At 37.7% G+C, this 17,483-nt stretch overlaps 1 protein-coding gene across 1 annotated transcript in view; it reads right to left on the bottom strand.

Moving 5' to 3' along the window:
• eys (eyes shut homolog) overlaps window positions 1-17,483 on the bottom strand; it is a 140,041-nt gene that overhangs the window by 108,053 nt on the left and 14,505 nt on the right. Inside the window, exons 6-12 of the mRNA XM_051076578.1 lie at window positions 15,966-16,080; window positions 13,845-14,004; window positions 7,881-7,985; window positions 4,606-4,745; window positions 2,807-2,970; window positions 2,398-2,651; window positions 930-1,034 (exon numbers count right to left, since the gene is read on the bottom strand). Coding sequence (XP_050932535.1) covers window positions 930-1,034; window positions 2,398-2,651; window positions 2,807-2,970; window positions 4,606-4,745; window positions 7,881-7,985; window positions 13,845-14,004; window positions 15,966-16,080 — 1,043 coding nt within the window. The remainder of the gene's footprint in view (window positions 1-929; window positions 1,035-2,397; window positions 2,652-2,806; window positions 2,971-4,605; window positions 4,746-7,880; window positions 7,986-13,844; window positions 14,005-15,965; window positions 16,081-17,483) is intronic.

The raw sequence follows: 17,483 nt of genomic DNA, 5'->3' as shown, positions 1-17,483 counted from the left end.
CATGACACACAGTAACAACCAAACATTGGTGATATTGTTTCACTAATTCAGACTTAAGTAGTAGGGTAGACGTTCCACACAGTTTATGTATTTCTTCTGTCTATGTGAAATATATTAAGAAAATAATTTACCAAAACTGACTCATTGGCCAGTGCCAGTCTATTTTGTGTCCTGTCAACTTATTTCTCAAATATTTGTCTGTAAATCCTGTTCTGGGGATTGTGGCTGTTTACAATCGAATGTGACATTGGACTTGTAATGCCAAGTGGGCCGGCTGCGGCATTCTGACTTGTGCAATCAAGTGGTGATTAAGAATTTTATTACTAGAGGGCATAGTAAAATCAGCCGCACACTGAGGAATGCAACACCTCCCTCTATTATGGACTGATTATGGATTCTTTCTAGTGTTATGAAATGCCGAACGTGTATATACATTTGTAAAACAGGTTGCCAGTTGATTAAAAGGACAATGTTGAAAACTAAATCTAAGTCGCATTAGGAATGTCATGTTTACTTGCATCAGTGCTTAGTAAGATAGGATAAGATAAGATTCTTTACAGGTCTACTGATGTTGATTGCAAAAAATAAAATGTGAAAAACTCACAGGATTTTTCTTTGTCTAAGCCCTAACCATAATACAGATTTATGACTTCTATTTGCTTCATGTAGAACATTTTTAGATGCTTATTTTAACCAGTTTCCTACCTGCACTCAAACTTTCAAAGACTAGTGTAATTGATAACTCCTGTCTTTGCTGTCTTTAGAAGTGCATGAAAAATAAAAAGTGAAAAATGAGTAAACAAACAAGTTTGTATGTAAATGCATGAAAAATAAACTTTTCATGTATTCCCAAGGTACAGTATACAGAAAATTAATAGCATGATATTTTTGTAAACATGCTCAATAATACACAAGTAGATGGTACTTACCAAGAGGACAGTGACAAATGTAGTCATTTATCAGATCCATACATGAGCCTCCATTTAGACAAGGCTGCGACCAACAATCATTTACATTCTCGGAGCAGGTCCTTCCTGCAGGATAAAGAGGGAAACAAATAAACTCTATTCAGTGTCACAGGAAACACAGTTTAATATATGTTTCTAGTAATAAACTTAGCTATCATTGTGGAAATGTAATAATTATTGGAATGTTATGAAGCCTGTTATGAACCACAACAACATTCAGAACACATGCAGTACAAATTTCTCTTTATTTTCCAAACCGTGAGCAGCACCTGGTTTATTAAAGACAGGGCTTTATTTCATGCAGCAGCTGATTACCTCTGATTCTACCTGCTCAAAATGTGATTGAGTGATTATGTGTTCAGCATGTTGTAGCTTGTATGTATGCATAAATGGCATAACCTCAATTTTAATGTCCTCTGGGCAGGAGTTAGATATGGAATTGATTTAAGATTTTACTGACAAATTTAAAGCTCCACTAGGTCTGGCCTCTGGCGATATTTCAGACCTCTTATATTTCTATGAGCCGGAGAGCTCACAGAGAGCTAATAGCCATACATCTGCAGGCAGTGCTGTTCAATCTGCAATGCTGTCTACACCAAAGGTAACTGTACTTTTGCCATCATGACCCCATACACTGGCAAGCACTCTGTTAATCATGTACTGTAAGATACTTGCATAATTAAGGTAGCTGCTGACTTTACCTCTGGTCTAAATATACTGTACAAGACACAATTTGTACTACACACTCTATGACTGTTATGATACTGAGCCAGCTCCTTATACTAGCCAATATTAATTAATTTACCTGCTTACACACAGACATTCACATCACTCATGGCTAAGATTTACTATACAGTGGGTAATGCGAACTATCACACTGTGCTAAATGTCTAGGAAATAGACAAACTATCTCAAATATAAAACAGGAATATTTTAACTGTTTATGTCCAGGTGATTCTGGTGAAATTACTAATGTGAGGGGATATTTTCAAAGTACTAAATCTGTATCCTTAAAAAAATAATCATCACATCAACCACATTAATGAGTAACTGGTAACTTTAACTAAGTTGATTTTACCTTGAAAGCATCTGTTAAACAGTGCACAGATATTATATATTGGATTTACATTTCTCGATTTACATTTTAAATTTAAATTTGTTGATTAAATAATTTTATATATTGCTACAATAATTTCAATCATTTCTATAATATGTAGTTATTAATTTTTTCCATATCCCATATGTTGCTCAACCAACATATTTGCCAGACCACAGATACATATGCATATGCTGAGTGAATGCTTCATATGTCTGCTTCTGGACATCTCAATATCTATACACTGAAATCTGCAGTAAAAGCTGAGATTCCTGTGGCTGGCCAGACTAAAGGCTGCAAATAGGCTCTCATTTGCATCAGATGGTCTCATACCCTCAAACCCTGGGGGACAGTGGCACCGATAATCACTGATTAGGTCCACACAGGTGGCACCGCGTGCACAGGGGAGGCTGTTGCACTCATTTGTTTCCAGTTCACAGAGCAACCCTTCAAATCCAAGCATGCAGCGGCAGGTGAAGTTATACTGCTGGTCCAAGCAAACACCATGTTCAGAGCAGTGATGGCCAACACAGTAATCAATGTCCTCCTCACAGTAAACACCTGTGTATCCTCTGGGACAAAGGCAGCTGGCAACAGATTAAAAAGAATTTCTTAATGCTGTATAGAGTAAAAGGAATTCTTTGAACCCTGAAGGAAGAGAACAGTAAATGTCACAGCTTCTACAATCATTGACATTCTGGTGCTTGAATGGCCCGAAGACAATCAAGATTTCAACACTCACCTGTAACCATCAATCTCATCCACACAAGTGGCTCCATTTTGACACCAATGTTGAACACAATCATTGACATTTACACGGCAGGTCTGACCAGACCAACCAGGTGTACAGATACAGGTGTAGCTACTGGCATTGTTCAACACACAGCGTCCTCCATTGTCACAAGGCTGTTGATAGAGGATAGAACGGTTAGATAGATATGAGAAGTCATAAGAAATAATTCTGCTTCATGTGCACAAATAAAACTGCATCATATTGTATGGTAATATCTCAGATTAGACTGAGCACAATCAGGCCCAAAATATAACCATTATTTTACAATCCAACCTCAAACAATTTCTAGCTTCTGGATGCCAGAAAATGAGCTTCATTACAGCCACACGACACACTCATGAATACTGATTCATGCTTTATCCTAGATTCATTCAGTATTCAATGTAGCATCTACATCATGTCTTACAAGACAAGATCAATTGTCATTGAGGGCTAAACCTCCCAAGAGTTCCCTATAACAAAAAGATATGCCTGCTAGGTGGTACATGTGTATATATAGTGGAGGGGAAACAAAGGGGCAGAGGAAGAGCTGGCTTGTGGGAAGGTGTATAATGCAGACATCATGGCATTTCTGTAAGGGGGCCAACACAAGGCTTGCTCCACAGTAAGCAATCATCTCCATCTGTCATCTGAAGAAGCTTCTCTGTTCAGGTTTGGTTGCTTTTTTTAAAACGCAGAGGGTTGATTCATCCGCACATAAAGAATCCTGCACATTCAAAAATACAGACATTGCAAATCTCTAGCAGCACTCATCCACATCAGGTGGCAGAGGCCTTTTCAGTCCCTTGTCCACTTTTGAATGCCAAAAGCAAAAACCCTGACAAACCATGACATATTTCCAGTTCCCTGGAAGATGTGCAACCGTATTCAAAGTTTAAAAGGAACACAAAAATAGGCTTCATTGATTTGAATATGTAGCATACAATACACTGTGAATATACTGTATACTTGTCGTACCTACCAGGTATTCTCATGTTTAGGCAAGTAAAGGTCAGAATCTGTTACTTGATTACATTTGTGCATTGGTTAGTTTATGTTTCATGCAGAAAAACTGCAAAAGTCACAAGAAGCAGTAAATTCTCTCATTAGTCAAGAATTTATTACTTTCTTCCTGGGTAAACCAACCATACTGTACAGCTTCAGCACCAGCTGATTGCCGTGTTTATGGATTATCGCATTTGCTGTCAATCTTCCTGTGGGACGCTTATTTTTATCCCCGTGTACAACAAAGGCTTATCCCATATTTTATAAATAAGAGACTGAATTAATATTGATGCCTTCTCTCTTAAGTTCTCAATGTTACAATTCAGTTGTGGGAGTTTGCAGATTTTTATAGGTAACTATAAATAGTAACTTCCTAATATAACAAACAAGAGTTTTAACCCATAAGAGACTGTACTTTCCGCATTTGTGTTCAATCATAGTTTAATTAAGTTGTTTGCCACACTACTCATTTTGAAATACATCCATAATGTACCAGCAGGTGGTGAGTTCTATGTTCTTATATGATAAAAATGATGTGTGGAAACTCTTCTAAATAGGTGAAACAAATGCATAAAGCCTCATTAAATGCTTGCTATGGTTCCCCACTGTTATAATAATGTTGCCGCACTGAGAGAATACATAGCTTGAAGAGAAATAAACATAGGATTGTGAGCTCTTTAAACATGTATGAGACTAAGAAGGGATAGCTAACATGTGGATACAGCAGATGAGGACAAATAGTCTTTTAAGATGTTTTTACCCACTTTAAGGTTTTGAGGGCAGGGAACACGGCAGGTGTATTCCAGACCATCTGGGAGATCCAAACACAGAGTCCTTGGTGGACATGTGTTGTTGGGAAGAACACAAGCATCTATGTCAACTTCACAGTTCTTTCCCAGAAAACCTGTGGGAAAAGATTTCATACAGTTAATGTAATTGATGCAACACTTGACCAACAGAAAGTAGATCCGTAATCACTGCCGCAAACCCATCTCTAATTAATGTCTCTGTACCAGGCCAGCTCTGCTATATATTTAATAAACAGGGCCAAAATTGGGCCAGTTGTGGGTCGACAGGAGGATTGGCCCCGTTCTGAAGTTGATGTGCTACAGCGCCTCCCTGGATTTATATTTAACTTGAGCCTCGATTAAACTTTTATCTTTTGTGTGAATAGGCAAACATTACTGTCGTGCTTCCTATTTTTTCTTCTGCTTTTTCATCTAATCCCACCTCTTCCTGCTCTTTTGGTTTTAATACTTATCTTTAACAATTATCAGACTCTGGTTGACACTTTGTCTTGTCCCTAAAGGAAACTGAGTAATTGGAAATAATGTTTGATGTTTGTTAGTTAAACTGACCATAAACATAAAAGAATTCTGTAAGTGTTAAGAGAGTTAACGTGGCATTAGTTTGTACTGTTGTTGAGGACATGTATTATTTAGTTGGTACGATATAATATATTCAGTGGCAGGTAGGACTTAGAAAAAAGAATGGGCCAAGAACTTATAATTCCACCCATGTCTTAAGACTGTGGTCCAGCACTCAGCAGACTATTTTCTTACATTGTAGAAATCACTTCACCATGAGAAGATGCAGCAGATGAGGCACATGAGCGGAAGAGGCTTAGGTTTACTGTGATAACAGATGAGCTTTAGTAGCAAGGCTGCAAAGCCAGCGCACACTCTGTGGAATTTCGTTACCATGGATCTGTGGCCACATCTAGTACCAGTTTACTCAGGGAGTTAGGGATTCATGATCAGGGATTATGGCAGGCTGCAAAGGCCGCTTCAGAGGCAGCTGAAAAGAGCAAGCAAAATAGCCTTAGTTGAAAAGAAAAGGCACCACCTTGTGTGCAAAGTATGGTGTCTATCTTATGTTTAAGATAGGAGATACAGCAGACATCAGTGTCAAGTCAGCGGTCAAACAGGACTCTATACTCTCTGCATAATCACCTTACACATCTAATCACTAATCACAGCTTTTTAGCATAGGTCCAGAATATGAAATGTAGGTTTACTGTTGATATTAATAGTGAGAGCATAAATACAGTCATCAAAACTAGATTTGTGAAACACGTATGTTCCTAAATACACAGGCAGGCCAGTGCAGATGGGTACAGTCCTGATCCATGCTCTGAGCAGGTGTAACGGGGGCGGCACATGATAACTGTTGAGCTTTCTGGGGTGTCGTGGGTCTAATTCAACTTGACATCTGTGATGGGAGGTTCCCACTCGATAACCCCATTGACACTGCTATCAACCCACCCCCTCATTCCTCAAACATTAGAGCCAAATTTCCACAGCAATGCTCACCCAAAACAACACAAGAGACAGTTACAAATCTTGTGCATTAGGAAACATGTCATCTTCAAAAATGTTTTCTTGGACCGGCACACTGACATTTGCCTATAGCTTTTTTTTTGTTTGTTTGTTTGTTTGTTTGTTTTTTCAGGATGAGTATCAGAGTCACCAACACAGCTGATATGAGGAAAGCCCACTCTGTATAATGTTTTTCCCTACATAGTTTCCCATTTGTTAGTTAAAGAAGGATTAAGCTTCTTTGTTACTATTGCATTGTTAATTGTTATTCAGAAGGCCCTGAGTTTGAACCTGCTGGTCTTTGAAAGAGTTTGCAAGTTCTCCTTGTGTCTGCAAAGATTTCCCCCGGTTTCTTCCCTGAGTTCAAAGACATGCCAGTTAAGTGAGCTGGAAACTCTAAATTCCCTGTAGGTATGACTTTGTTTTTCTGTCCATGTTAGCCATGAGATGGACTGGCAACCTGTCCAGGGTGTGCCCCACGTCTCACCCAATGCTTGCTGGAAGAATCCAGCCCAGCACAACCCTAAACAAAATAAACAGTACAGGAAATGGATGGATGGATGCTTGGACGGATGGATAAATTTGATAATACTTCATGCTTTCATTCACAATCTTTTAAACTACAAAGAGTTGCACCTTAGACACCTCAAGGGCTGACACAATTCATCAGTTGATGAAAATACAATAACAACACCTTTGAATGTCACCTTAAATAGTGACTCTAATATGCCTTGCTTTCAGCAACTGATGAGGCGAAGGGACTCTGTGACCCTTGTGTCATTAACACTGGTATCGTCCTTTAATGTTTAATTGAACAAGAGTGAACAAACACAATGTTTCATTACCATCGATGTCACATTTCCCTAAAGAGACAAATTATTTGCTGAGAACAGCTAAAAATAACAGTGGCAAATTCTTGTGAGAAAAACATCACCTGGCCACTAAAATGCTCTGCCCACAGTGCCGTTGGTCTGTATGTGCTGTGAAACATTCCACTGAAGTGGGCACGAGCAATTGCCAGACACACTAACTTTGCCGTGCCAACAACGAGGAGCTCCCACAAGTGGTCCGTCAGTTTACGCTGAGTGAATGTAGATTCAGACTCAGCCGGTGAGGCACAATAAGCAATTATAGGAAAATTATATTAATGGGAGTTTCATAATATAATATTTGCACAATTTGGTTGTATTATTGAGCTCTGGCAGTGAACTTGGCGATTTTTCTCAGCTGTCAATCACAGGCCAAGACTGTAAATTGATACTGTGAATAATGTGACTAAGCTTTGTTGCCTCTGTACTGCACAATGGACGATGCTGTTATCAATAGTGTGCAGTGAAGCAGGTGTTTTTATGACATATAGTTTCATAATAGACTGAATTTCAATAATAATTTTACAAATAATAATTAAAGAAAAGATTTTTAGTAAACAGGGCATAAGTGAAATATATGATTCATGTGATGAACTGAATCATGCTGACTTCTCTAGCCTAATGTACACTGGCAGGATGATTCACAGTCTAGGGACTCCGCTGGCAAAGGCTAATCACCTTTAGTTTTCAGTGTATACAGAGATGGCCCGGAGGGGCCCTGGCTGAAGATCTTAGGCCGCATTCATTTCATAGAAGTTTAAAAGGTCTGCAGTATTGCCTGCTACCACAGGTAACACATTTATCACTTAAATATTATTCCAAAGCTCTAGTTTTGGACATAACCCAACATACCTGTAGGACACTGGCACTCGTAGAGTCCTAGCAAGTCAGAGCATGTGCCATTGTGCTGACAGGGGCTGGAGTCACACTCGTTGATCTCAGTCTCACACTTCGTTCCTGAGAACAAAAGTAAAAGATTCTGCAATTAGTTGCATTTGAAATGCATGACTATCCTCACATAATAGAGCTCTTTGTGAGTCATAACATATATGTGCATTGCATTGTTAAAATACAACCAAAATAGTTTGGGGAAATACACTTATTTGCTTTTGTGCTGAGAGTCAGATGTAATCATACAACTTTCATGCTATATGTTAAATAGATTAGCTTAGCTTAGCATACAGACTGAAAGCAGGAGGCAACAGCTTGGCTTTGTACAAAGGGTAAAGATAAATCTACCCACCAATAATTGAATAATACACTAATTAACAGGTATGTTGTTTGTTCAATCTGAAACCTAAGTGAGGAAAACTGCCGGACTATTTCTTGACTTGGAGCACTGATAACCTGAAGTCTTCATCACTGCCACATTGCCAGCCAGGTGTTGATAGGCAGATTTTTAAAAAATCTTTAGACAGAGCCAGGCTAACTGCTTCCAGTCTTTTAAGCTAAACTGACTGGCTGATGGCTTTAGCTTCATATTTAGCATACAGTTCTAAAAATAGTATCCATCTGTTCTAAATTTTTTAATCAAAAAATAAATAGACACTTCCCATAATGTCGCTTAAAGAGTTGACTGCAATTGTGCAACTGCCCTGCATCACCTTTTCTCCTGAAACAATAATTAGGCCACAAACATTCTTTCACAAAGATGCTGTAAGAAAAAGGAGGTGAGCCCCTGTAGAAAGCAAACAGAGATGTCAGAGTCTTATTTGGACCGGTTGGACTCAGTTTCTTGTTAAGAGAATGGACACTTAATAATGAGCTTTGTCCTGGCTGAAGAGAGCAAATGAGGTGGGGGATGCAGGTTGCTTGATAGGAGATTGGCTCAGTGCTCAGCTGCCTCAGCAGCTGCTGGTTCTACCACTGCGGCTGGGGGTGGGTGTCTTCCAGCATAGGTTATTAATTTAAAACGTCCTATCATCAATAACAGAGCAGCAATGACATGTAGTGAAAGTCCCTTCTTGACAGCGGCAACCTCATGCTACAGCACAAACACTATGATTGATATCATCTGCACGGCAGTTGCTACAGGTCATTATATACAAAATATGCCATGCCGTGCAGCAGCAAATTATACAAATCTGTCCTGCTAAAATCTGAGAAACGCCTTCGCTCATTTATGGCTGTGAATAAAATCAATTATGTAGTACTACAGCCTCTTTTTATGCAACTTTAATTATATAAATTTAGGTGATTTAAGTTGCAAAATATTTGTTTAAAAATGTCATCAAAGACTAGAAATATTCTAAGATACAAAATGATTAATTAAAACATTAAAATTAAAGGTAAGAATTGAAGATTATACTTTTCCATTTTGGCAAAACACTTCTGGCTCTTGTGCACAATCATCATTTACCTATAGGTTCCGTAAGGCCAGGATTTTTATTTGGTAGATAAAGGTTTAAATGCACAGAGTTACACTGTACATTTCAGGTGAAAAATTACAGATGGTTTCATAATTTATCCTATAAGCACAGTCCTGGACCTTCAGTAGATTTTAATCTTTTACTGCATACAGCATTATACTGCATGTCTAGTCCCTGTATCTTAAATTATTATGCACAATTAAAAGAGAACAAGAGTGTGTCTGAATGAGACCAGCTAAATGTATGCCAAGAATTTGTTGTTCTGTGAAAAATAAAGTCTTCCAAAATGAAACCCGAATGCTGGGGCTTGGGTAATGTATCCTGAGTTATGATCTATGATAGAGTACAGCAGGGTTTCTGGGCAAAGCTTGAAATTAAATTGGCCTTTCTATGCTGCATGGCTTGAAATTCCAAAGCAAAAATCCCAAGATGCCAGAAAATGATGAATTCTATCAGTCACTAAGACCTGCCATGGTGTAAGAGACAATTTTCCATTACTGAAGTGGCAACAGATTTCAGCTTTGAACAGAGGGAAAAAATCTTGTTCATGTAGTGCTATGTAAGGGGTTATCTGACTGACAGGTGAGTGTGTCGGGACTTAAGGCTAGATGGGGAAATGTGCTAAAGGCCAAAACCTGAGTGCACTGGGGAAGAAAAAAAAATCACATTCACTGGTTGTTTAAGCAATAAAACAAGAGAGAAACAATGCTGTGCTGTACCATCACAACCATTCTACATCATAAACAATGTTCAGCAGGGATCACAATCTGTGTTGTTCCACTCCATTTCTTGTTAAATAATGTTTAAAATAGAGAATGTAATAAAATCTAAATTGACACGTTGTATGTATTGTATTGAAGTGATTATTTTTCTGTGCCAAGTCTCAGCTGTAATGAAAAATAATTGTATAATATAATAATATTGATGTTCATTTGAGTAGCTTTACATCAGTGTTGAAAGAGCCCCTTTAACACATAGTGCTCGAATTGCAAGGGTTCAAAATAATTGGACACCTGGCTACTAAATGTTTCTTGGGCAGCTGTTGTTGTTTTGAAGTTAGTCCATGAAGGAAAGAGCTCACAAATGGCTTAGAGTTGACCGAGAGTTTCTATTTAGATTAAGGTGGAGTTGTCTCTGAATATGAGGCATAAAGAGGTGACCATGACAGTGAAGAAGATTTAAAAAAAAAAGCAAAGCCAACAGCTGAGTACATTCTTGAAAATAGTACACAGAGGAGCAGTCTTGTGGATGAGCGGTAAATTATTTGCAAGGTGAAGAAAAAATGCCTTATGACTGCATAGCAAGTCAAAAAATGCTCTCCGAGATGTAGGCATACATGTTTCCTTGTCAACAATCAAGTGTATAAGCATAACCTCTGAAGGTTTACTTCAAGTTGCAAAGCTCTGGTAAACCTCAAAAGAGAGAGGCCAGGTTACAATACGTAAAAACATACAAAAAGAAGCTGGAAAAAAGGAAAAAAGCTCTATGTACTGACGAAACAAAACTCACCCTCTATCAAAATGATGGAAGTAGGAAAGTGTGGATGAAAAAAAAAGAACAGCTCATGACCCAAAGCCACCATCTCATCTGTCAAACGTGGTGGTGGTTCTGTTATGGCTTGGGCAGGTCTGGCTGCCAGTGGAACTGGCACACCAGCATTTTGATGATTTTACTGCTGACGACTGTCTGTGACTCAGATTCAGCTAAAATGCATCAGAGCTCATTGACGACATTTCATCAGCAGTCAGAATGGCAATCCTTAACATACAGTCAAAGCAACTGATGAGCTTTTCAGGGAGTAGAAGTGAAATATTCTAAACAGGCCGAATCAATCTCAATCTTGATGTAAACCTGCTCAAATGAAAGAGACTTGGCACTTAAATGTAGCACCCATTATTTCATTTCAAATTCAATGTGCTGAAGCACAGAGCCTGAAGAACAAAAAATGTGTAACTGCCAAAAACAGCCTAAACTGTAGCTACTGATTTTTCAGTACAGACTACACACTATGCTTGTAATCAAAAAGATTAACCTGTCATGACTAAAATATCACTGCAAAATTTTCATGTATCTGCACCCCAGCTAGACAGGTCTTAAGACAATGACACACTTGTGAAAATCACAATTGTTTTTGTGTGCTTCTATGAATTTGTTTAATCTTTTCAAACCATGGTAAATGAAAAGGATTACACTTTTTTTTCTTAAATCTCACACTCTACAACAACCCTCTTTTGTTTTTGTGTCTCTTGTTCTCTTGTTCCCTTGTTTTTTTAGAACAGTTGTCATTGATAGCTTAACAAGTTCCAGCCATGTTCTGAGCTGGCAGCTAATTAGGAAGCAGTTTGCCAGAGTGCTTGGATTCAAGCAATCAGCAGCAGGCCTTAGAAATGTCAAGCAGGCAAGGCGATTGGTATAAGCTTCAAGGTTTTAAAAAAAAATAAATAAATAAAAAATAAAAAAAATCGCTTCATCAAGGGAAGTGGCCTTTGCTTAAAATCTGTCCTGAAATAGTCATTTTCCAATTCATTTTGCACTTTTAAGACATTTAGTTATGTTCTAAATTGTAGTGCTAGTCTTGATGTTTGTCTCTTTGGCTTTAGACAAACCAAAAGTGTTGTGCCTCTATGCTACATCAAATACACTCTTTGTTGAGGTTGCATATGCAGTGAATCAACAAGAAATGCTGCTAATACTACTACTAGTAACAAATATATTGATGGTTTTCCTTGTCCACCTCCTTGGGGTGGTCAGAGGTCAGAGGCCACTTATAGAACAGGAAAGCCTTGTGCTGGCTGTGATTCAGTCTTTTGAGGCATTAATCAGAGTGGATGCTTGCAGACATGGCAGTTTGAACCTAAACCTGACGATTTAAGGGTGGCCTCCCCTCTTATTATGTTGCACTGCTGACCCATATGCAATCAAAGTACAGTATTAGAAGACATTGAATGAACCCTAATGTGACCCCTCGCTCTCAAAACAAACCACTGTAAAAAGTGACAGGTCACTATGGTATTAGTAGAGAACAGACTGCAGCTACGTGGACATTAGCAACACTAACACAAGAAATTAAATGTTTGTTAAAAGGTTTGGAAAATGGAAGTATATTGTATTACTGTGTATAATATTGTATTATGTTGTATTATATGTTTGTCTCATTTGTTTATTGATGTTCTGTCACTGTGCACATGTTTTAATTGTGACGGACCAAGGGACTGCAGACAAAATCTTTAAGCTAACTCAGGTACAATACAGTAATATTTAAAATTCAATTAAAAAAGCAGATGTTCCCCGTGCAGGACCTAACCCAAGCAAATGGTAAGCTAGCCTACCTTGCAAGAAAGTAAGCGATTTGAAGTAAATGAGTGCCTGGTAAAGAAAGTCAATACTGAGAAGGAGAAAGATCTTTCTCAGAAGCTAGTGGAACAACTGGATTTGAAATACTGAGCCTACATTCACCAGTTTGCTTGTTGCTCTCTCTGTGTTGGACAGGTAAAAAACATTTTGCTAACACATTAGCCATATCAAATCAAGGTTCATTTCTCTGAATTGGTTCAGTAGGTTTTCTGCACCCTAATGATCAAAAGTGGCTTAATGCAGTCTTAATGTTCATTTGTACTTTGTACTTTAATCCATGACCACAAAAACGGATTACACTGACTACAAACAAACATTAAGACTACATTAATACACAGTTAACCTTGGATTGAACTGACAACAAACCAGTAAATTAACTGGTAATGCCTCAGATTAAACTTTTGTGTTTTATGTAAGCTATGCGAAGAATGCATTTCCTTTGTGGAACTTTTTATATGGCATAAATGTTTAATGGACACCTACCAGCCAATCATAAACCAGTATTTTCAGTGATCGTACAATAAGTGTATTTATTCTAGCATGATATAAATAATGCAATTTTAATAGAATACATGACTTTCTCATGACTTGTTTCTAGATTTTAAGCCTTTTTAATGCTATCTGCTTTAACACACCAACAAAAAGCAAAATAGAAACATTTATAATTTATGGATAGCTCTCAGCATGAGAGCTCTCTGTGTCAAATGTCTTGCATGCAGACTGCAGATTCACTGTCTTAAAGGAGTAAAATATTCAGAAAATTACTGCTTTCACTACCTGCGTTGCATATCAGCTCCACATTTTTGCACAGCATCGTGTGCACATTACATTTACACGATGTTTATATACCAACAAAGTGTTCAAATGTCAAAACAGAAAACAAACCTCTGCCAATAGCATGTAACTGTCAAGCTATGCCAGTTCCACGTCAGATTTTCCCCAAACATTAATCAGTCATTCCTTTGCCCCAGAACCAACCTTCCCACAAGGGTTTGTACAAATCGATCCATATTTTGAGATACCCTGCCAACAGACAGACGGACAGACAGATGGGAAGAGAGCAAAAACAGACAATAAAGTGAGGTTATCTCACCTGTGAAGCCGAAGGGGCATTTGCATGTGTACTGTGGGGGAGATGATGGCTGACTTGTTGTAATGCATGTGGCTCCATTCATACAGCTGTTTGGTTTCATTAGGCAGGCATTGTCCACATATTGACAAAACTCTCCAATCCATCCTGGGGCACAAACACACTGCAGGAGAACAGAATAATATTCAAATAATCAGTGGTACATTATACATTAACTTATCAGCCGATACCAACAAATACAGTCACACAGAGGAGTATGTATTAGAGCAACTATATGTTGTTTACTCCGACTCAGTGGATTTCAAATTTGAAAAAAAAAAAAAAAACTATGAGGGTCAAGTTATTGTACAAATGTAAAAAATGGCAACAACCTGCACACAGTTCATCTGATGTGGCTGTACACACCCTTAAATAAAAGGGTCAGCGCACTCAAACTACAAAAAGCCCTACTTTCTCACTCTCTCAAGTGATATCTACCCATGCAGGTAGTTCTGATTTGATTTGCTCAGGTTTTGAGATATTCTCCTCTGAGACATATGCCACTACCTCAATATAATGGAGGTGAATGGAATTTGTGGTAGTCACACAATTTTAAAAATGACCAAGTAAACTCAGAAGTTAATTTAATTTCCTGAAAGGTTTTACTGGGCATCATTTAAAATGGAAATGGAAGAGTGAGGTATGTGGATTATTCTCAGTAACCAGTCATTCTGGAAATAAAAATTGCTACTAAGTGATTCTAAAATGTTATTTTAAAATCATCATTTTTCAATGTTGAGATCACCACAAATTATACTGTAGTAAAGGCAAATATCCAAGTCTATCAGCATGGCTAGATATTCTCCCATTATCGGTATTATCAGTGAGAAAATTTGGGTGAATGGACTCTTCAGCAAATCAGCACTAATTAATTAACCTCATTGTCACTTTCTTCACATCTAGTGTTCTGGAGTACAGAGTCAAAGCAAAGTTGTCCAAAAGGACTGCTCTGTGTATCTACCAATAAAATCAGGTTAATGTGATCTCAAGTTTTATTCTGTCTGTTAAGAGCGTGTTCATAACAGGGGGAATAAAAGGCGCAGCCTGCTCTTAATGAACTACCCAATGGTTTTCATGCACAAAGGAAAATAATATCAACATATAAATAAAAATAAAAACATAAAAAGAAGAAATGACCCATTTGAAGTGTGCAACATTTTCTGATTATGTCTGATGGTTCAACACGAAGCATCTAAAGTGGATTTTAGATTAAGAACACTCTCAGTGGTCTAATGGAACAAGACTGATGGAGAATAATTAGGAGCTATGGGGCATTACAGAGCAGTCTCAGGTGTTGTAAAAAATACAGACATTTGAGGAGAGTGAGCAATAGAGAGGCAAATTAGACCAGAACCTGTCTGTCTGAGTAAAGTGTCCACATACTCACAATGATTAATGGGTTAGAATTGGATTACTGCCATCTGTAGGCATTTTCTTCCACTGACATTTCTGTTATTCTCTTTGTTTTTTGTTTTAATTAATTTCAATTAATAATGGGTTTTCCTATGCATAGAACTTTAGAAACCAAAGATAGAAAGACTCTCTATTCTGTGACATCTAGTAGCATATTTTATGTTAAAAACCAGATGTGTTCAATGGACCGGATCTATCTATTTGCACTCTCATGTTTGAATTTTTCTGTATTCAAAGACAATTAAGTCACATAGTAACTGCCAGTCTGAAGCATTTGTCAGTGAAATCGCCATCATTAAAAGAGATAACTTATTTATTAATTATTATATGTTCGTATATAAAATACACACACAAATCAACAGATTTATGGAAATTCTGATATGCTCATAATAAATGAAAAAGGCTGTAGGTGTCCTACATAATATATCACACACAGCTAGGCTAATTCTTGCACTGCCTATAATCATAATCATGCAATAATAATATATATGTTTTTGGCTGTTACAAAAAGTTTTAAGACACATATTACTACTGAAACAAAATACTTATTGTATATATGTATCACAGCTCTGCTTATTCACCATCTGTACTGTAAACCCTGTTACGGTGCACTGAGTTGTATTTTCTGGGCTTCAGAGTATTTCATTAAGACTGAAGCATTGAATTACTTACCTGATATCCGCCAATTACACTCAAGCACAATCCCTCATTTAGGCAGTTGATATTGAGCAGCCTGCAGTAGTCAATTATTTCTTCACAGTTCTTCCCAGAAAACCCTCTCAGACATCTGTTGAGATGAGGTCAGTGTCATCAGAATCAATTCACCCAGAGCCTTGAGCACTAACAAGCCTGTTTTTTTTCTTTTACAAGATACATGGGGCTATAATTTTGTCTTCTACATGACTTGTTTGTGATAGGGTCCCTGGGTGAGATAGTGTGTGGAATCTTTTTGGCCTCGATTGCCAAATTCTCTTCATTTCACCGACTGTACTGTCTAATATGGCAAATGCACATTTCACTTAATTGACTCCCATAATAATTTTTGAGTATACAAGCTATCGTAGCAAAAATAAAATGCTTAGGTGTCAGGAAGGAGTCAGCAACATTCAGGTTCTATATGTCCATTATTATTTAAAAAGTCATTTAAAAAACATATTGAGCTGAGCCAACATTCCATATAATTTAGTCTTGGAGCAATGATCAGAATGTATGTGTTGAGACCTTTGAACCCATCAGTCTTATCATGTGGTATAGTGCAATAACTGGATTTAAAAAACATCAGATTTAAGGCTGAGTGGAGGTCACAAGAGTAGAGCCTGATAAGCATGCAGTAGACCTGAAAGCATATTAATATCAATCACAATAGTAAGTAACCAAAACATTTGTATCTTGTACAAGTATTTCTATGACTCTGCAACTGGATACAAGATATGGACAAAGACTTGCAGTATAAGCACTAGCACTAGCAGTAGTTTTAGACTGTGTTTAAGATGGGTTTCACTATGATGATAAGTATCTAGAGGTCATCAGAGGCAGACTATAATCTAGTAGAAGCCTGTATTTTCCAAAAGGCTTCATGAAGCAAACAGATGTAAGATTAAATGGCAAGTCTGGTTTCCTGTCTCTTTTACAGGTCTTGAATGGAGCTGATACAGTATCAGATGATTGATAATGCTGTGTTGAAAACATTTTTTTTCCAACAAAATGGGAGAATAAGAGAGTTGACCCGTGTCATTTTTGATTTAAAGGCTAATGTTAACGTTGTTCTATATTTTTCTCATTGTCAATAAATGCCACGCACAAACCAAAACCAACAACTAGTTCTTTTCTTACTTTTCAACCTCCCTACTCTGTTTGTGTCACTCAGCCCCAAGCTCATTTGTTTCTAATGAAGATGTCAGTCTTTAATGGCTCACAAGTACATAGTTTTATCTTTTTAAAAAGGGGTGAGTAGTTGCTTAAAACATCTGGGCACAGTAGTTCTTAGCAAATGTCATTCAAACAGGAGTAAATGCTGCATTTGTTTGGGACTATTTCCAATTGTGGATTAACACACATCTAGTGTGTCAGTATTTACAGCTCCAGGATGGTGAATGCAGGATTGACTCAAAATACTGCACAGTTCCCATGTTGACGGTACCAAATCATTCAGTGTAATAACAATTCTTCTATACACAGACAATACACTTG

The sequence above is a fragment of the Lates calcarifer genome, linkage group LG16_LG22 (genome assembly GCF_001640805.2).
Source record: "Lates calcarifer isolate ASB-BC8 linkage group LG16_LG22, TLL_Latcal_v3, whole genome shotgun sequence".
In the NCBI taxonomy this organism is placed as follows: Eukaryota; Metazoa; Chordata; class Actinopteri; family Centropomidae; genus Lates; species Lates calcarifer.
Note: the sequence above shows the minus strand (reverse complement) of the source record. Positions and strands in the feature narration are given on the sequence as shown.